The sequence below is a fragment of the Balaenoptera acutorostrata genome, chromosome 3 (assembly GCF_949987535.1).
Source record: "Balaenoptera acutorostrata chromosome 3, mBalAcu1.1, whole genome shotgun sequence".
Taxonomy (NCBI): Eukaryota; Metazoa; Chordata; class Mammalia; order Artiodactyla; family Balaenopteridae; genus Balaenoptera; species Balaenoptera acutorostrata.
The window spans coordinates 29,583,940-29,605,502 of NC_080066.1; the positions used below are offsets into that span (position 1 = coordinate 29,583,940).

General features: G+C 48.4%; 1 protein-coding gene across 3 annotated transcripts in view; it reads right to left on the minus strand.

The window, feature by feature from the left end:
- Window positions 1-276: 276 nt before the first annotated feature.
- WDR37 (WD repeat domain 37) overlaps window positions 277-21,563 on the minus strand; it is a 55,997-nt gene continuing 34,710 nt past the window's right edge. For 2 of the 3 annotated variants that reach the window (XM_007167467.3, XM_057542320.1), the window contains exons 10-14: window positions 18,607-18,847; window positions 17,312-17,453; window positions 6,246-6,380; window positions 5,677-5,791; window positions 277-2,769 (exon numbers count right to left, since the gene is read on the minus strand). In XM_007167467.3, coding sequence (XP_007167529.1) covers window positions 2,638-2,769; window positions 5,677-5,791; window positions 6,246-6,380; window positions 17,312-17,453; window positions 18,607-18,847 — 765 coding nt within the window. In that variant the 3' untranslated portion in view covers window positions 277-2,637. The remainder of the gene's footprint in view (window positions 2,770-5,676; window positions 5,792-6,245; window positions 6,381-17,311; window positions 17,454-18,606; window positions 18,848-21,563) is intronic. The other variant, XM_057542321.1, reaches the window with a different exon arrangement.

Here is a 21,563-nt window from a genome sequence, read left to right on the forward strand (position 1 = left end):
ACTCCCTTCAGAAATTTTGGGGTGGTGATGCAGGAATGGAGAAGTGTAATGTGGATCATTAAATTATAGTATAACAGATAGAAAATATAACACAATTGAGCTTTTAAGTCTAAAATTAAAATTTTTTAAGTGGGCAATACTATAATTAATTTGTTTACCTTCTACATCATTGTGATGTTCAATAGCCATTAACAATGCTTTACCAAAGCAAAAACATGAAAAAAGGCAAAATAATAAAAAAAGAGACTCCTAATAACAACACTTTTACAACAGCAGTTACAGAACATGGATTTTTAATGAATTTCATACTGCATTGAAGACACTGAACACTTAAAAACAATTACATCAACACAACAAAAACAACTGCTTCTACACAACACTGATGGAAACGCACACCTTCTCCCCAAAAGAAACTTTTTTCACAGATTTAAGCAACAGATGACTTACATAGGATTCTTCAGATTCCAAAACAGGTACAGAATTTTGGCTCTGCATAAGCTGATGTGCAGTGGTTGAGAAAGGGCGCCCCTTCATCCAACAACATACCTCTCATGAAATTCTCCACCAACACGGTTTTCAGTAACCACCCATCTCTTTCTGTTATTAAATGAAATTCTGGACATGTCGGCACATGGACAAAACCAATTCCACTTCTAAACACCATTTCAGATATGGTCAAGGCAGCTGGTCACACGACTTCATTTCAGGCACACACATGCACAAACCCGCGGACACTCACACGTGCACACACACACACTCACTACCCCCATCTCCTTCACGATGCCTGAACACGTCCCTCTCAGCCATGGTGGCGGGTCCTGCTCCTGAGAAGGGCCAAGCCCTGGGGAAGAACGGGAAGGGGGCAAGGGAGACATGGCTGCGAGTGGAGCCTCGTCTGCACAGGCCACATGGCCGCACACACATATGTTTACACGCTTCCAGTTTTTTAATACAGCAGAGATCTGGTTCTTAAACCTGGCTTAGCAACCTGCAGACATTTCCCAACGTTTCCAAAAGTAATTCTAAGACACTCAGATGTGAGAGTGAAGCAGAAGAGGAGCCGGCATGTGCGGACAGCCCTGCTGTGGAGACCCCAGAAGGGCAGGCGGCAGCCTGCGCCGTCCTGACCCTGGCGTTGGGGAACGGCAGACTCTAACAACCAGCTCTTGAGCTGCTGTTGTTATAAAGCTGCCCTAAAACTCTTGCTGTCTGTCCCTCGCTCTGGTTCTCCCTGGCCCCACCCTCCTACCCGGCCAGGAGTCATCTCAGAACCAGACCCGATGACCCAGGGCAAGAGGCCTGAGGTGGTCTACCGCAGGCCCTGAGGCGAAGGAGCCATGGGCGAGGTGCCATCTCTAGGGACACTCTGCCCGCGACACCACAAAACGGAAGCGGTGACCGGGACTGGGTCATCACGATAGTTTCCAATGTCACCCTCCGGTGCCTGTCCCAGCGCTGGCCTCCAAGGGTTACATATGTGAGAGGGGCACTGAGATGTCTCGTTATCAGACTGTAACTCAACAAGAAACATGGTTCACGAACACCAGGTAGAAAGTCCCAAGAAGGCGAGACTGACAGACTCCCTGGTAGAGGGGGCACCGAGAGCCACCTGCCGCCTGGGAGCTGGCAGCTAGTGAGGAAGGAGCCTTTCCTCTTCAGGTACGTGGGCTGCGCTGGCCTCTCCTGCCTTCTGAACGAACTCATGTCCCAGCTCTAGATCAAAAAGTGCATGAACCAGGTAACAGTAACACCCCAAGTTTTCCAAATACTTTGCTTTTGAGGTAGTACTCATTTATTTGCATTATTGGCTCTCAAATACCACCCAGAAAGTGAACCCACTTGGAAACATGCAAACCCAAGGTGTAGAAAATAAATAAGGTCTGTTTTCAGGTAGCAGGGCCTTCTAAAAAGGTCAAGTCACATTCAATGGACAAGTCATTTGAAACTTCTAAAAACTGTTTATAACCATAGCTATAAACTAAAGTGCTTTAAATTTTGCTTAATACCTGGAATCAGTGATTAGAATCATTATATTTTAGAATTTGCTAGCATGAGACTTCAGGAGACTGAAATGATTTTCTATAAAAAGAGCAGAAACTTTCTTTTCAAAATAAACTATCCAAATGTTGTAAATTCAACATTCTATGTTTTTTTTTTTTAACTTCTAAAATCCAAGTTGGCTTTACAGAACTGTAACAGAACACAGACATGAAGCTGAGTTAACACACGCTGGAACCCCACGCAGACCTGAGCGTGAGGTCCCTGCTCGCTCCTGCCAGGACAAGGCAGAAGCGGATCATCATTCCAGAAACGTGGAGACCACTGACACCTCCCAGTGAGAACAGGGTTCATGTTTCACTTGCGCAGACACCACGCCCTCCTGTCACCCCAACACACCCAGGGACTCAACACCAACAGCCGCGCGAGGGGCTCCACCTCTACGGCCCGTGATGCCAACACACACAACACAGAAATAAACAACAGGGGCCACTCTGGACGCTTCATGCAGGCTGGGTACAGCTTGGAGAGAGCACACACCTCCCGCTCAGCATCCACCACCCACAGCAACGGCTCCCCAGCGCCAGGCGAGCCGGCAGTCGCAGTCCCTGGCTGCCGAGGAGCCTCAGAGCGGTGCCCTCACTTCTCCTGCAGCAGTGCCGGGATGTTGATGTTCCAGCCGATGGCCTGCCGGTCAAAGCCGCAGGTGAACAGGTTGCACACGGGATGGTCCTCGCTCCAGGCCGAGCCACACACCATCCTCCTGTGGCCCTGCGACCAAGCACACAGCACAGTCAGAGCAGGGCTCCCCAAGCAGGACCAGATGAACCACACATGCCCAAGCGACCCAACGGAAATGAGAGCCGTGAACACAATTAGTCCAAGTGACACCTCCTGTGTTGCTGGTGGAGAAGCCTCCACGAAATGAGGGGTTGGAACACGGATGAACTCAGTGAGGCTCACCAGCGCCTCAGAATTCTTTCTTCAAGAAAAGGAGTCAGGGCTTCCCTGGTGGCGCAGTGGTTAAGAATCCGCCTGCCAATGCAGGGGACACGGGTTCAAGCCCTGGTCCAGGAAGACCCCACATGCCGCAGAGCAACTAAGCCCGTGAGCCACAACCACTGAGCCTGCACTCTGGAGCCCACGATCCACAACTACTGAGCCCACGCGCCACAACTACTGAAGCCCGTGCACCTAGAGCCTGAGCTCCGCGACAAGAGAAGCCATTGCAATGAGAAGCCCGTGCACCGCAACAAAGAGTGGCCCCCGCTCACTGCAACTAGAGAAGGCCATGTGCAGCAACAAAGACCCAATGCAGCCAAAAATAAATAGATAAATAAAAAAATTTATTAAAAAAAAAAAAAGGAGTCAGATCACAGTCAACAGGAAGAATACATAAATGGTCACTTTGGAAATTTTTAATGAATAAATGAGGCTGGGTGACATGTGGGAAACAGTAAATAAAATTCACTCAAAGACCCCAAATACCACTTTAATAAATAATTGGCTCAGGTAATAAAGGAGCTAGAAATATACCTTTGGTGCCAAATAAAACAAGGATAAAATAGATGACCTTTCAGGTAGATTCCCGCCACCTTCAGGAATTCAGTTAAATATCAGAATGTTGGAAAAAATATTGCAGATAACTTGGAAAGTTTATAGCAGATACATACACTAACATGTTACTATAATATCATACAACAGGTACAAGAGGTAGGATTCAGAAAAGGTGACAGAAATTCTATAAGTAAAAGAAACTCTTGGGACCTCCCTGGTGGCGCGGTGGTTAAGAATCTGCCTGCCAATCCAGGGGACATGGGTTCGAGCCCTGGTCCGGGAAGATCCCACATGCCATGGAGCAACTAAGCCTGTAAGCCACAACTACTGAACCTGCGCTCTAGAGCCCGCAAGCCACAACTACTGAGCCCCCGTGCTGCAACTACTGAAGCCCGTGCTCCGCAACAAGAGAAACCACTGCAACGAGAAGCCCGTGCACCGCAACGAAGAGTAGCCCCTGCTCGCCACAACTAGAGAAAGCCCGTGCACAGCAACGAAGACCCAACGCAGCCAAAAAAAAAAAAAAGCTAAATAAATAAATAAATCTATTTCACCTACCACTTTAGAAGGAAATTAATTCAAGCACAAGCGAATTCTACAATTCCTACAAGGCTGAATGTTTACAGACAATTAAAAATGAAACTGTCTCCATGGAATTAGTACCAAGAAGAACTGCTTGGAACTCCCTCTTTCTTGAGGAAGAAGATTCTCAAAGCCATGAAGGGACCTGGGCTCCTGGGTCAGAATGCAGACCTCACATGCTGTACAGCTGTTCTATTTAACACTGAGGCCCACCTAAGAGAGAGAATCCTATCTGGTTAAGGTGCAGCTTAGGTGCTGCGTCGGTGATACCCAGCAGTTCGCAAACGTGAAGCTGCCTGGACAAGCAATTCATGGCTTTGTTGGGGTGGTGAAGCTTTCCTGAGTTATTCTAATTTCGTGAGTAGTTTGTCTATGAAGTGCACTCAAAGAAAACAAAGCTCCATAACTAACTTGGGACGGTACACGTAAGAGCTGCAAAAGGGAAGACGTGGCTTTGTCTGAAGGACAGAGGACCTCTGGGAAGCTGGTGCCACTCAGAGCAGAGGTGTCTTCCCTATCTACCAATCTACCTGCCCATCTGCCTCCAAAACCGCCCTGGGCCCGCGGCTCAGCAACCGCTGCGAGGTTTTGCCCAGGACAAGGCGGAGGAGCAGCGGAGGAGACTAGGGGTGCAGACACACTGACTGCAGGGTCAGGCACAGACCCTGTTGGAAACAACAAGGGACTGGCTGACCCACCACACAGCTTCCACTGTGAATGCAGAAAAGGCCAAAGGAAGCTGGGGAGAGAGTGGGTGTGTGTGGGCTCCACGGAGCAGAGCCTGTAGGTGCTGCCCGAAAGCAGAAGCTTCGTCCACTATAGCTCCACCTGCTGCCCACTGGCGCTGAGACTGGGCCCTGAACTTGGACTTGCTCAGGTTCCCAGGTGCACCCCGCCCTGATATGCTGACTCAGCAGGTCTGAGCTGGTGCTGCGGAGCCCCAGGCCCCCCAGCGAGACCGGTTCCTGCACCGCGCGGTCCGAGTTGAACCAGGAGCGACCCCTGCCTCACGAGAAAGTGCATCTAAATGGAGACACGACCGCCACGGAAAGGTGCCTCCAGGACCCACGACCACCGCCCCCACAGGACAACGGCACACGCCTGCCTGGCGGCGAGTTCAGCTGCTGTGCCCAGGGAGTTCTGAAACACAGCTGGGAGACCAGGAACTGAAAGACTGATTATCTCAGTTTAAACTTAAAAGCTGCTGCTCAGCTCAGGTATCAGGCAATGTTTCTCGCTTTCAATTTTATGCACTCCAAATACAGACTAAATACTTCCAATGGAAACCCAGCAACCAAAGACTTAGTAAGAAAATGAATGTAAAAATCGTGAATATTTTTCTATTGACTGTATGTTGAAATTATGTTATTTCGGATACATTTGGTTAAATAAAATACACTGTTAGAATTAATTTCTCTCTATTGTGAAGAGCTATTGGATCACTGGACACGCCCGGACTGGCTGGGAGTTCCCATCCATCAGTGATGCTGGGCCTGGGACCCCAGGCTCCCTGTGAACAGACTCGGCCCCAGCACATACCTGCCGACTGCTGCGTGGGAGCCTCGCCAGCCGCACGCCTGACATGTCAAACAGCCTCACCTGGCGGTTGTCGTGGGGGAGAGCAATGATTTTTTGGCCAACGCACACATTGATCCTACAAAGAGATAAAGTCAGGTTACATACAAAACAATGACAGCACAAGTTTCTGAGTTTATAGATTATGATGCAGTAAGGGATTTCATACTATTCACACTTCAAGGCAAATCACACCAGCAAACCACAGGTATTATCTGCCTAGGGCATCAGGAAACAGGCCAAGTTACTTACAAGTAACTTACACGTATGTACTACTCAGTAACCTTTGGCCATAAATGGCTCATTCTTATTCTTACAAAGCTCAATACACCAACCTGACTTTACACCCAAGTTTCAGTATTTATAGAATACTAGATATGCATTAGAGAATCAATAAAAAATATTTTCCCAGAAGTCTAAACCACTTTTCCCAGGGCTCTACCAAGTAAACACAAATTTACATGAAGCAGACACAAGCCACAAGGCCCCCTTCAAGCCACACTAACGGTTCATTTGAGGAGCACCGCCGTCACCTGTTGATGGCAGAGTCCGTGCGGATGGTCGCGATGGGGGACCTCATGTTCTTCAAGTCCCAGACCTTCACGGTGCGGTCGTCGCTGCCGGAGACCACGTTATCTCCTACGGTGAACACGGCAGAGGTCACGGTGCTGCAAGTAAAGGACACAGAGTCAGAACCTCATCAGGAAGTTCCCGTTCACACTGCGTAACAGACACATGCTCTTGCTGCCAGAGGCCCTGGCAGGTGGGTGGAGATGTGAACGCTGCGAGTCGTGTACCCCGCTCACTGGCCCTCCCACCTAAACCTCCGCAGGGCATGCAGCTGAGCACAGCTGACCTCTCCTACTCAACCTCAACTTCTCCAGGCAACGGAGCAAGGAAAGGCTCCCAGAAGAGATGGACTAGATTAGACAGAACCTGCCAAAATCTATACAGCAGACGATTAAAAAAAAATCCATCCCAACTGCAACTTTCAATCAATTTAATCAGAACACTGGAAAAAATTTCATTCCAACAATAACAAAAACCAATTTTAAAAAAGATATGAACAGACTTCTCCAAGAAAGGTTTACAAATGGCCGATAGGCCCATGAAAATTTGCTCAACATCATTAATCATCAGGGAAATGCAAATCAAACCACAATGAGCTATCACCTCACACCTGTTAGAATGGCTGTCATCAAAAAGACAAGAGATAAGCATTGGGGAGGATGTGGAGAAAAGGGAACCCTTGTGCACCGTTGGCGGGAATGTAATTGGTAAAGCCACTACGGAAAACAGTGCAGAAGTTCCTCAAACAATTAAAGACAGAACTACCATGTGATTCAGCAATTTCACTCCTGGGTATTTATCTGAAAAAAACAGAAACACTAATTCAAAAAGACACATGCACCCCAATGTTCACAGCAGCATAATTTACAATAGCCAGGCCATGGAAGCAACCTAAGTGTCCATCAACAGATGAATGGATAAAGAGGATGTGGTATACATATATACAATGGAATGTTACTCAGCCACGAAAAGGAATGAAATCCTGCCACTTCAGACAACGTGGATGGACCTGGAGGGCACTATGTTAAAATCAAAGGCCACGTGCGCCACAGGGAGAAAGGCAGAAGTGAGGGTAAACCTGAACAGCAACCTGATAACCCACCTGAACTCCCCATCTGAAGAACAAGGACACCGTAAGGGCTTGAGCAGAAACGAGGTGTTGCTGCCCCTTAGGGCCGAGGCACAGCGCTGTCTGAGCAGCTTGGCCATTGGCCAGGCTCTGGGGGCAGATGCCTCTGCTGCCTGTGATTTCCCTGTGGACTCGAGGCCTCAGGAGGTTTGGCCAAGTTAAATTTCAGTTAACATTCTGCTAAATTAGTGGGAAAAAATCCCCACAAAAGCTCGTCTAACTCTATGTTAATGAAATGCTGAAAGACGTCAGGTTTTCAATAAATCACGACCCTGACAGGTATTGTAGGGCATCAAAGGGAGAAGCCAGTGAGGCCATCCTTCTAAAGGCCCCTACGACGCACGTCCCTCAGGGGCGGGTGGGAAGGCTCGGCTCCGCCAAGCTCCCACTGCCTCATTTATCTTGCTGCCGAGAGCAGCCGAGTGTGTGCCTCCAGCTGACGGCGCGGCACCTACTCACCACACACGCTGCGCAGCCTGGAATGTTCTGCTCCCTCCATGGGCCTCAATCAACAGAGCGCCCAGAGAGCTCGCGCTGCTCTTTAGGACTGACAGCTGTCCCCCCACCACACAGAAACACGGCTGCTTTGTGTAACAATCTGCCGAAATTTTCCAGCAAAGTAAGGAAATACATGATGTGGAAAATGCCAGCCTGGGAGACACGGAGGCAGCGACTCCTCTGGCTCCCCGTTGGGCACCATCTGCAGGGCTCCTACCTCTAATTCTTAGGACATAGCTTCCGACGGAGCAAAGTGACACTTTCCCACCTTAAGTACAAGCCAGAGGAGCAAGCGCTCCAGAAACAGGGACCCAGGCTGAACCTTTGTGGCTCTTCCACCTTTGAGGAGACCCCAGGAGGCATCGGGTGGCTCTTGCCTGCTTAGGATCGTGGCAGGGCACGTGAAGTGCAGTCCCACAGATGTGACATGACACACGGACCAGAACGCCTTTCCGCACCCGCACACAGGAGACCCGTTGTGACTGGTGCTGCTTGCAGGGGATCGGGCCACCGCCTTCCTTCCTGACCACTGGCTTCCAAGCTGTGCCTTCCAAGCTAAACGTCCCACAGAGTAACAAGTCTTCGGCAACACCCAGGATCTCAGAGAGCACTGCCCTTCCGATCAGGAGTGCTCTTCAGAAGTTAGAGACTCACGTCTCCTGTGTTTCAAGATCTCTGATGCCTGAATGAGAAATAGAAAACTCATCTCCAAATGCAACACACTTCTGGAGAGTCCTTGAGGGCCGGCTCCCAAAAAAGCAGACCCTGAGATAAAAAACATTCAAAGGAAAAGTCAGTTTTGCATCACACTTAATTTTTCAGGATTTAAAGTCCAACTGCTCCTGGAAGAAAGAAGGGAACGCACATAGCGTGCAGGGCCTCGGTCTCACTTGTTATTTTCTCTCCCAGCCGCCCTCTCCAGGGTCAGTCGAGAGTTTCCCAACTCACCTCGCGACGGGTCTGAACCACAGAACTGCTTCCTCGACAGACTGCACACCTCCCGCGTGCCAGGTCCCACTTCCCACAAGAGAACACGCAACAGAGGGGTGCATGACAACGTCCCCACAGCCCACGCTGGCGGAGGACACAGGTGCGCTGCAGGGCTGGGCGCTGTCCTAACACCAACACTCCTACCAACGGCACCCATGCCAGAGCTCTGGGGACATGCCCGCCATGGCCACAGAGAGGGGCTCCAAGTGGGGAGTCAAAACAGCACTGCTATTACTAGGCTAAATTCTCCTCAGCATTTTATTAACCGAATTAATAAGAACCTTTTCCACAGATTATTCAAAGATGACAGGTCCACACAACCTGATTTAAAATGATTACAGAGAAGTTAAAATCAGTAAGGTTGATACAATAACTTCACACTTGCAGTATCAAGGGTCAAGACTCTGATTTCCTTTCTGTAAAACCTGGTCATGATTTCATTCTTACTAAACAATGTAACAGTCAACCATAAGTCAGATTTGAATGCTGCAATTATACCAATAATTTAAAGAAATCTGAGAGGAACGTATTCCACTTAAATGAGGGGGGGAGTGATCTCCCTCAAGTTTTTTAACGCTCCATCCCCTGGTTTTCTGAGTCCAAGAGTTTATCTGCTTACATGTTCATCAATTAACAGCCAATGCCCCAGTATCAATGTGACGTGATTCTGTGCATAAAAATTTGGAAGTAAAGAATTTCAAAGGTTTATTTTTTAAATCTTCCAAAAGGAAAACATCTGTTCGTAAGTTTTGAAAGTAATATGATATAAACAAGCCCTATTCATAAGATAAAAGTCACAAATATATTAGGAACTACAAGATTTTTACTCTCAAATATGTTAGTAGGTTGGCCCTAAATTGCACAGTTGGAGCCAGCGGGCCCGGCCTGGGTCTGTGGGGATGGTCCCGGGGCTGGGAAGGCACCTCTCCTTCACTGGTATAATGAGGAGTCCACCCGAAGCGTCTCTCCCACCAGAGCGTGGGGTGACCCCCCTAACGCTGGACAACGGGTGCTGGAGGGTCCTGACAGCCCGAGGTCGTGTGCAAATGTGCCTCAGAACCGCGTGGAGTTCCCAACAGAAGTGACACAGGCTGCACGGAGTATGACGTGTGTGCAGAAACATATACATGCACATGTAAACGTGTCTGTCCAGAAGTGTTACAGGCTGCACAGACCGTGATGTGTGTGCAGATACATATGCGTGTGTGTGTGTGTGTGTCTAACGTAAGCCAAGACTAACCTCCCGCCGTCACTACCACCTCCCAAAGCCAGGCTCTGCCCGGCAGCTGCCCCCTCCCCACTCTGCTCACTGCTCGCCGTCGCTCAGGGGGTCCTGCCAACACCTGTGTCAGGTCCAGACGTGCCTCGTGTAGGTCTCAGTGAGGCTGTAACGACGCAGTCAGGAAGGTGTCCATCTGTGTGAATAACCTGACGATGCTGCTCTGGGTCACCTCAACGAAAAGTGAAGCAATCAGCTCACAACAAAGAGGCATTTAAATGTACTAATTTCCTTAAGTCCTTATTTTTATTAGTTACTAATCAGCCCTTCTTCAATGAGGAATTTAAAAAGGATAAATGGAGAAAGACTAAATCTCCTCTTACTTTTCAAAACTATCTCTTGAATTTCAAACAACTTTTAAATGTATCACCGGGGATCAGTAATTAAATTACTGTATATCCACTACCTACCTCTAAAGCCCAGGTGAGCGAGCAGGAAGGAGGTGGCTCCTCAGCCGCTGACACAGAGACACTCCCAAGATCTTCCCACACAGTGCCCACGTGTGCGAGGTGCACGCGCCACCCGGCAGCTGCCGCGCACCACCACTCATGCCCTCTGCCCATTTCCACGACAAGACAGACATCCACTGATTCATAACCACTGCGGTCAGATCACATTTCTGAGACCACGGCTGCCACTCCAGTCTCTAGGAATCTGAGCAGTCTTTGGGCGAACAGAGCTGAGAAAATCAGAAACGGGGCAATTTATGGGGAGTTCACGCTGTCAGCCTTGGTTTGATGGTAACCTCAGATAACAACCATCTATTGCCAGAAATTACATGTCTCTACACTTCCTCAAATGAAACTGTTTTCAATCTACCCAAGCAAACAGAAGACAGAGGCAGACTCCCAGGCAGGTGGGGAAGGGGCTGTAAACTGGGGGGAGTTCAGGTTCGGGTTCTGAGGCCCCTGTGGTGCCCCGGGCCTCTCCTTCCTCCAGCAGTCATTGCTATCCCTGTTCCTCCTCCTCGTCACGGACGAGGGCTGAAGACCATGACCAGGAATGACAGAGTCTCAGACCAGCGCAGGGGTCTGCCAACCACCCCTACCTGCCACCCGCCTCTAGCACAGGCCTGCACACATGCTGTGTCGCTGACCAAGCACAGAATTCAACAGTTAAATCGAACCACCACCCAGTTAAAAGTTTCACACTGTCAAAACACTTTTTCTCTTTAAAACTCAGCATAAAGAAAACTGTCAACAGCACGACACAAAATTCAAAGCTACTTTCACCTTTGTAAGCATATGATCTAGAATTTAGATCTCTGGGTATTTGTCAAGAGAAGCATATGAAAATGTCATAACTTTAAAGCAATCATTATAATCTCTAAACTTTTTTAAAAAAAGTTTTTGTTAGATGTCATGTCTTATTTTCTTTAGGCAAGAAAGTACCTAAGTTCACATTTGGGGGATGAAGTTACAATCATATGAAAAGAATCAAGGCAAAAAAGAAAGAAACAAAAAACTTTGCATTCTCAGATATTTTACCCGTGCTGAGCTAATTTCAGATATTTTCAATGCCAGAATTTATTCGCACGTGTAAATACTGTCAGCTGGGTACAGACTGGAGTCATCGGCCACCCACGGGGGAAGCTTAATGACCAGTGACTGCCTCAACTGTCAGTCCCTTTTAATAGCAATTGAAACAAAACAAAATGAATCTAAAAAAACAGGGGGGGTGACGACTCTACCAAGCTCCACAGGAGGCAGCGGTGCTGGGAGGAGAGGGATCAGGAGCCTCCCTTTAGAGGAGCGGTCCCCAACCTTTTTGGCACCAGGGACCAGTTACGTGGAAGACAATTTTTCCACGGGGTGGGGAGGGGGGCGGGTTTGTTCAGGTGGTAACAGGAGCGATGGTTCAGGTAGTAATGTGAGCGATGGGGAGCAGCAGATGAAGCTTTGCTTGTCCCCTGCTCACCTCCTGCTGTGTGGCCCGGTTTCCAACAGGCCGTGGACCCATACCGGTTTGCGGCCCAGGGGTTGGGGACCCCTGCTTTAGAGGACAGTCTACACGGGCATCTCTCAAGAGCAGCAGTGGTTTTAACCTAAGTATAGGTTTTATTATAGTAGAGCCACTTGCAGGAACGTCTCTGTACCCACAGCCCACAAGGTCAAAGTCCAGCCCCACGGATTGCATGCAAGGTATGCAGAGGAGCCGAGGTACTGTCCCCACCAGGCTGTCTTGAAGTGGCTCACTCCCCAAGTTACACTGTCAGGTGGAAAACACATGAATACATAAGGATTTAGCTCATTTCAGATAAAAAGCACTGGATTTCAATTCCAGCTGATGACAGAAATACATGAGACAGAAACTGCCAAGAGTTGAAATTCCTGTGACATTCCAAATTTTTCCAATTAAACATATCTATTATTTCCAAGAACAGTACACACTACAATTTCCACTATTAGGAAAACAGTTTGTTATATAAGGTTTCTAAAATTACTTTTCATGCAAATTGTACACCTTGGGCCACTAAAAGCTAGTCCAATAATACAGCCCAATTCCACTAAGTAAATCCTGTTATGTTAAAATACAGAATGAAAATAAACATAACATACCAAAAAAGAAAAGGGCTCATTTTTTGTCTTTTTTCTAAAAATTTATGAGGAAAACCATGAAACAGACCTTCCATCTGGGAGCTCTCTCTCTACCCAGCAAAAATAATGCAGCACAAATCTCAAGGGGACCCATTTGGCTACAGATTTTTATCTTACAGTGAAGCATAACATCTCAAACCCTACTTTCTCAAAAAGGCATAGGGGACTTCCCTGGTGGTCCAGTGGTTAAGACTCCGTGCTCCCAAAGCAGGGGGCCCGAGTTCGATCCCTGGTCAGGGAATTAGATCCCACGTGCCGCAACTAAAGATCCCGCACCCAGTAACGAAGACCTGGTAAGAGAAAATGAAAAGGTAAAAATAAACTCTCTCCCAGCTCCCAGAGAAACTGGACTGCAGAACTAAGCCGTAATGTTGAAGCCTATACCGCTACATCTTGCCTTAAGAAAACCCAACACAGAAAATTCAAATTACCCATATAGGTAAGTGAATTATTCACATTATGAAAGATGTGAGTCTAACATTCTTTACTCAAGAATTTGTGCTGAGTTCCTATAAATGAAAATATGCCCTAAGATAGGCTTTTCCAAAGTGTGTTCCACATCATAGTAATGTGAAATATGTGGTCACATAATTTTAAGAAATACAGCCTCTGTTTAAGTGATGATCCACTGAAAACATTCCATGTGGACTTTTTAGGGCGACACAAGGAAAGAACAGCAACGCTCCTGAGAACAGCACTTCTGAGTATTGCTTTTAATGTTCAGAAAAGAATCGGGTTAAAAGGATCAAGAAAACCATCCCAAAAAACTCAGTCACCTCCCAGCCCAGGAGCAAGCTCTGCAGGCATTGAAGTGAGCTCCTGAGAGGACATCTCAACTGTCTCTGGCTGGAAGTGCAGGCAGGACGGCCAACCCTGGGGCCGGGGGACAGATGCGGACAAGCACGGGGGGTCATGGGCATCCCTGCAGATGTGAGGGGAGGCAGGAGACCCGGAGCTGCGAGTGATCAAAGTGAACAGCGCTCCCTCTACTCTGGTTTTGATAACGGACGCCTTTTGGTGGGTCCACACTTACATCCCCGTGCAAAGGGAGTACATTCCGTGGGTACCACGTGTCATATGGCTCGACCCCAGAAGACCCATGTCAGACACAAAAAGGCAGCAGTCAAGTCAGGGACTAGGAAGAGCCCTTAGCTGAAAGCCTGTAAAATGTCTCACTTCCTGCTTTTCCAAACTGCAGTCATTCCCAGAGGCTTGCAGCTGATGTAATGTGGGATGGTGGTTCCAAAAGGGAGAGAACAGCCTGCAGCCCCACCTGCTGACCACGCGGCCTGGGGCCTCTGCAAGGCCTGCGGGCCCCAGTGCAGCCGCAACCGTGAAGTCGACGGGAAACACAAAAGCCAGCCCCTCACCAGGCCCGCCAATTCACGAAGGATTGAAAAAAGGTAAAGATTCCCCTTCTCTGACACTTACTGCAGGAAATTAGTACCAAAGAGAGAACTTTTTAAAATTGATGTTTGTATCTACACATCAACGAAATATGCTAGCTCATCCTAACAGAGCAAGAAAAAATGTAAATACTCTAAGAGCGGTACTTTACGTATATTCTATTACCATCCAAAAGCTCCCGAGTCCTTGTAGTAAAAGTGAACGCAAGCATGAACCGACGTCTCAGGTCGGGGTTGGGAGAGGCCCCCAGGGGCGGACCCAGCATCCTGTCAACTCTAAGCCACTCCTGATCCCATTAGAAAAAACAAACCTAAGAAACTGTGTCACACACTGGAAATAAGTCCTTCATCCCCGGTTACACTCCTCGTAAGTATCTCTCTCCAAAACAGCCATCGTTTTACACACCCACCAGCTACAAAAACAGACCAGCAACTAAACAGGTATTTTAAACATGACACAGTACTTGCTACCCTCCACAGTCAGAGAAGACAGGTGGGAACAGGCCACTGCTACCATGCTCTCAAAGCTACACCAGGCTCCTCCATCGACTCCCAGTAAGACAAGTAAGTTCTTGGCTTTTTGTGCAAAACAAAAATAAAAACTTTCAGAAGTTAAATAGAGCAACTGAAAATAGAAATGTGACCAAAAGACCCTTCAAATAACACGGAGACAGAGCTCCCTGGAACCAAATTCAGAGTCCGGCAATCTTGAGGACCCTGCTTCGGTTTACCCACAGACAGGGAGGAGGCTGTCAGGACTCACCGAGTCCTCACCGTGCTCCGCACTCACCAGGGGAGCCTCCTGGATTCTGCCCCCGCAGGCCTACCCTACCCCGTGCGGCAGAGGAGGCTCAAGCGAACAGGGCAGAGGCCCGTGCGCCACAAGACAGACTGCCTGTCCTCCATGCAAGACTCCTCCACCCGCCCAGGATCTCCGGCCAGATTCCACTCGGTCCAGGACCACCAGCATGGCCAGCTCAGTGAGGAGACTGGGGTGGACGGCGCAGGTCAAGTCTGGACAGACGCCTGCTGGGCCAGGGCGGCGAGTTGGCCGAGTGAGGGTCTTGTGGAAGAGGAGCCACGGGGCGCTCGGCGGTGACTCTGGCACAGCCTGAGCATCGCTCATACTCACCGCCACAAAGGCCCATCACCCTTGAGTAGGAGGGTCCGCGAGGCTGCACTAACTCTCAACCATGCCAGTGAATAAAGTGCCAGCTTAGGCAGGCAGAAGAAAGGACAGAATCAGCAAAAACATCCCTTCCCAACTCTCGAAGGAATAACTGATTCAGGCAAGGACCCTCGATGACATCAGACCTTTCACTGGGTGGAAGGTCGCTGAGACCTTTCACTGGGTGGAAGGTCACCTCAACGTGTCAACCCTCACGGCTGTGGGGACACCTGGCAGACATTACCTGTGGTCCAGGCCAGCGGCCCCAGTCGTGCAGTGATGGGCGGGACGCAGCACACACAGCAGTGGCTATGAGACTTCCGGCAGAAAGGAAGCCACAGAAGAAATGCAGAGGGTGCACGTTCCACAAGAGACTGGCTTGCACTCCACACACAAACTTGACGTCACAAAAAGTAACGGTAACAAAATGTGTGGAACTGCCCCAGATTAAGAGAGACCAAGGAACATAGTATCTAAACGTAATGAATGAATCTCAATTAAACTTTAAAAAAACATAAAAGATTCTCTGGAGACAACAGGGATAAATGTGAACATAGGCTGGATGTCAGATGCTGTCACAGGCTGTTTTTTATTTTTCTCAGGTGGAAACGATACCATGATATTGAGAGAATGTCCTTATTCTCAAAGACACAGGCTCAGCCAAAGAAAGTACGAGTGCGTGCTGTACATCCAGCCCTTTGCACATGTGTCTGCAGAGACAGAGGCAAATGTGGAGAAACAAAAATGGGTGATTCTAGGAGAAGGGTAATTAGGGATTTGCTGACTATTCTTTCAACTTTTATGTTATGTTTAAACTTTTAAAATGAGAAACTTGGAAAAAAGACGTGCGGACTAAGGAGTAGGGCTGTGCGGGCAGAGTCCTGGGTTGTCCAGCACACTGACCAAACGGTCCCTTCTGCTCCCTGTGCCCTGAGTGACTTGCCTGAAAAGCAGGGAAGAGCAGCTGCTCCTGGGCCCCTGGGCACCCCAGCAGGGTCCCCCCTCCACAAACAGGACCGGCCCCAGGAGGTAGGTGCTTGGGGGAGCCCGGGGTCCCCCTGGCAGGAGCAAGCCCCTCCGGCAGACGAGGGCCTTCCCACTGAAGCCCACACTCGGCTGGGCAGGCACTGGGGCTGTACACACCAACTCTCGACCTCGAGGTTCCGGAAGAACATTGTCCTGGCTTCCTTTTGAACATTTATTAATTTTGAATATTAAATCTAAAACTTAGTACCTAACATTAAACACAGAAAATGGATTCGTTTACAGGACTGTATGACAAAGACAGGAAATTGGACTGAAGCAGCCGACAAGCAGGTTCACCTGCCAAGAAGCGTTTGCTGATATGGCCGCGATCCGGCCTTCACGGATGCGCTGCCGTACAGGAGGAACCCTGCGGGACAGCGGGGGCAGGTGACAGGACATGGTCGGGAGCTGCGGGTGACAGGAGTGCCACTGGGGGCTGCACGGGGCCGCCGGGAGAGGGCCAGGCTGCAGGCCGAGGAGCTGGGAGGCTGGGCATCACTCACTGGGAAGGTCACACGGGGTGAGAACAAGCATGTGGGGGGCAAGCTGTCGGGATGCAGCTCTGCCCACCAGACAGAGGGTGGGACGTGGGGACTCTCCCGGAACAGCCCTGCGAACACGCGTGATGTCAAGACTAGACAAGAATGAGCCCAGCGCGAGGACGAGGAGGGGCAGGGAACCGCTCTGATGTCCACGCCACGACCCGAGCGTTTCCTGGCCCTCCCCCACTTCCTGCCCGCCTCCAGTTTCAGGAGGGGACATCAGTGAAATCTTCCAAAATGAAGCTAAGTGTTTTGGGAAAGAGTAGCCATTCTGAAAAACGGTGGAGTCGGAAATTAACACTGAAAATTAAAATAAGAACTGAGTCTTAACGTCTACCTGCAAAACTTCTTTCTCGAATAGTTAAAAAGAGACATCTAAGCGACTGAGACTCACTCCGTATGGCCCTGGAAAACATTCACGGAGTGGATGGAAGGGTCCCTGAAGTCCCACAGACGGAAAGTCGTGTCGCGGGAGGAGGTCACCACCAGCCGCTGGGTCGGGTGTGTGCAGCAGTGCGTCAGCTCCTGATCGTGCCCTGCGACAGAGACGAAGGGCAGACGGTCACAGGGAGGCAGGCCCCTGCTATGCTGCCAGTAAGAGGAGTCGAGGGAACGGTGTGTGGGGTCGAGGTGGGACCTGTGTCCATTCCCCTCGTGCATTTGGAAGAGCAGGACAAGTGTGGGTGGGACACTCCTGACCCCGATGGCTGGAAGGTCGGGCAGATCTCCAACAGGCCGAGTGTGTAAATAAGTACAGTTCCAAATTCCGCACTTGCAGAATAACCTCTAATAATACATAGGTGGAGCGCTCAGTAGAACACAACCTTTATCACTCAATGAGGAAAGGCACTCACCGATAAACACGCACAAAGGCCTGTGATGGGCAGAGCTCTGAGACAGCCCAGAGATACCCAGCCCTAGTACACACCCTGCAGGATTCCTGCCCTTGTGTTTGGGCAGAACCTGCAAATGCTCTGGTAATCTTGGTACATTATAAAGCAAAACAGATTTTGCAGATATAACTAAGGCCCCCAAATCACATGGCTTTGAGTTAATCAAAAGAAAGATTGTCCTGGATGGGCCTGACCTAGTCAGGTGGACCCTTCCAAAGGGTCCCGACAGAGATGCTCTCCTGCTGGCCTGGAAGAAAGCCAACAGCACATGGTGAGATGCCTCTGGAGTGGCCACAGGAGACTGAGGGCAGCCTCTGGATGCTGAGAACTGCCCCCAGCTGACAACAGGCAGGAAAACGGGATCTCAGTCACGGGCCACAAGAAAAGGAATCCTCCCAACGGCAGTAAGAGGACCCCAGGTCTCAGGTGAGAGCACAGCCCCCACCAACACCTTTACTCCACCCATGACACCCTGAGAACTAGAGGGTCAGCGAGCATGTGCCCAGAACTCCTAACCCAGGGGCACAATGTGATAAATTCACGTTATTTTAAGACATTAAGCGTGTGGAAATTTGTTACAAAGCAAAAGAAAACTAATACAACAACCACATTCAAATATCTAGATACTGCATGTATCTAGATGGAATTAACCCCCCCAAAGATAAGATAAATTTAACTGCCAACAGCTCTATTAATCATAAAGGAGCTCTGAAAATCACAGCTGCACCAAGAGAACCAACAGTCCTTCTAGACGAGACGCCGTCTGCACACGACCGGGAATGCAGTGCCTGCACACCTGTCAGGGAGTGAACAAGTTCCGACGTCTCCACGTCATACAGGTTTGCCGTTCTGTCCCACGAGGCCGTCACCGCCTGCTTGCCCCCAACCAGCCAGTCAGCGGCTATGACCACTCCCTGGTGGCTCTTAAGAGATGTCAGTGGCGCCCGGATGGTGGGACAGTCGCTGGATGCGTCCGCGTCTGCGTCAGGCTCATCCTTGTCGGAGCACTCCACCTCGTCCTCGCCACAGAGCTGCTGCTGGGGGAGAGCAGAGAGGCGGTTCCCTGGGGATGCTGAGCCTGCCAGACACGGCTGCACAATCGCACTGTTACTGTCTGTCCTTCTAGGACTTAACCACCATTACGACCAACACCAGTGGGTGTCTGGTACTAAGTGGTGCTCAGTGACTGTGTATCAACTTCACCATCTCCTACCTGGCTAAAACCCTGGGCCAAACATAAGAAAAAATGAGGTAGCTACACCATCAAATGAGCTACAGTTCATTTCCACTAACCAATAAGGGGGGGAAAATAAAATGATTTTCAACATTTTAAGTTTTCATCACAGATTAGGAGAAATGTAATAAAACTAAACACAATTGAAAATCAATAATTTGTCACAATAAAAAAAAGGAACATTCAGTTCTCAGAAGCCTATTTAAAACACGTTTAGAATTCTATTGCTATGTTAATAGATATGAGAGTTCACTTTATTTTCCTACATTATCAATAATCTTTTGTCAAAAGCTAAGGATAAAAAAAAAACCTAATAGTCACCCTAGGCTTCAGGTCTTTAAGAAAATACTGTGTATTCATTCAACAAATATTTATCAGGTGCTTACACGGTGCCAGACCACATGCTGGTCACACAGCAGAGAAGGGGAGATGGCCGCTGCCTGGCGTGTCCACGTGGAACTCGTGTAGGAGGTGATGCGGGCCTGGGGCCCCGCCTCACAGAGCGTATGGGCCAGCGGGGGGCAGACACACACGTGGGCACAAGTGCACACACATGGGTATGGGAGCAGACGTCATAGGTATGGACATACATGTCATGCATACACACACATGGACACACACAGCGCAGGGATGTATGTCATGTGTACAAACACAGTAGAGGGATGTGACCTGAGCCAAGACTGGCCAGCAAAGCTTAAGAAAACCAGTGCTGCCCATCCAAGCACAAGGCTCAGGCTGGGCAGTAATGAGGGAGTGCCACCTGGTCTTCCTTTCGTGGCAGATCACGGAGTGCTCCCGGCACAGACCACACCTCAGGTGCATCTCAAATTCAAGCTGGGGCCCCCAGGGAACCCCCAAGTCCTGAGGCAGCAACTTTCAAGCAAGAAAAGTCCCTGCATCCAACGCAAACAAAATCCTAAAGAAAATAAAGTCAACCTTACATTCTAAATAAACTATTAAGTTTTTTAATCTAAGTATTATATGTAATAATCCCTCTGACAAAATTGGTGCTTTTAAAATTCTATTTGGAAAAAGAAATCCATACAATGTAAACTCATCTCCTGAACTTCTTGAGCATCAGTCCTCATGCTCATCTCTGCCCTGTCCTCCCCCAGTGCTCACTGTTTCTTGAGTGAACGCATGCATTAAGCACAGCACTTAACAGTTTGGAAATTCCACGAGGGAAAAATCTGTGTTAAAATAAAATACATAATACACTGAATTAAAAATGAATTCTTAAGACCACTTACCTAAAGAAAACTCATTCTTACTCATTACTGGAATTCATTAATTACTTAACCCATCTCTAAATAGAACAACATTTAAAAGGTTTAAAAAGAGAAAAAGTAAAGGAATATTCACAGGCAGAGATATGAAAACTGGAAGATTACTATAATCCTCTAACAATTACAGCCAAAACGTAAATGGAAACCTAACGTTTGCTCGACTACATGAAATCACTCAGCGCCCTCTGCCTGGCGAAACTTCCCCCCGCTGGAGCAGCACAGGGAAGGGCTGAACATGTGTAGACTCCACAGCAAAGAGCCGCCCTCAACAGAAACTAGGAAGATCAAGTCACCAAAAAGGATAACTAAGACCCCGCATGATTATCCAAAGAAGGTGCATCTGTATCCTACAGGACAAGCAAGCATGTAACCGAGGGGTTTGTGGTTTAAGCCTGTGGATTCATTCTTCTCAACATGCAACCTCTTTTGTTACAAACATTAAAACTTTACCCACATGAGACATTCACAGAAAGAAAGACAAAATGAAAACTCAGAGGGCTATGTACCAGATGAAGAAACAAGATAAAACCCCAGAAAAACAACTAAATGAAGTGCAGATGGGCAAACTTCCAGAAACAATAACTGAAATGAAAAATATACTAGAAGGAATCAATAGTAGAATAACTGAGGCAGAAGAACGGATAAGTGACCTGGAAGACAGAATGGTGGAATTCACTGCTGTGGAACAGAATAAAGAAAAAAGAATGAAAAGAAATGAAGACAGCCTAAGAGACCTCTGGGACAACATTAAATGCAACAACATTCGCATTATAGGGGCCCCAGAAGGAGAAGAGAGAGAGAAAGGACCAGAGAAAATATTTGAATAGATTAGAGTTGAAAACTTCCCTAACATGGGAAAGGAAATAGCCACCCAAGTCCAGGAAGTGCAGAGAGTCCCAGGCAGGATAAACCCAAGGACAAACACACTGAGATACATAGTAATCAAATTGGCAAAAATTAAAGACAAAGAAAAATTACTGAAAGCAGCAAGGGAAAAACGACAAATAATATACAAAGGAACTCCCATAAGGTTAACAACTGACTTCTCAGCAGAAACTCTACAAGCCAGAAGGCAGTGGCATGATATATTTAAAGTGATGAAAGGGAAGACCCTACAACCAAGATTACTCTACCTGGCAAGGATCTCATTCAGATTCGATGGAGAAATCAAAAGCTTTACAGACAAGCAAAAGCTAAGAGAATTCAGCACCACCAAACCAGCTCTACAACAAA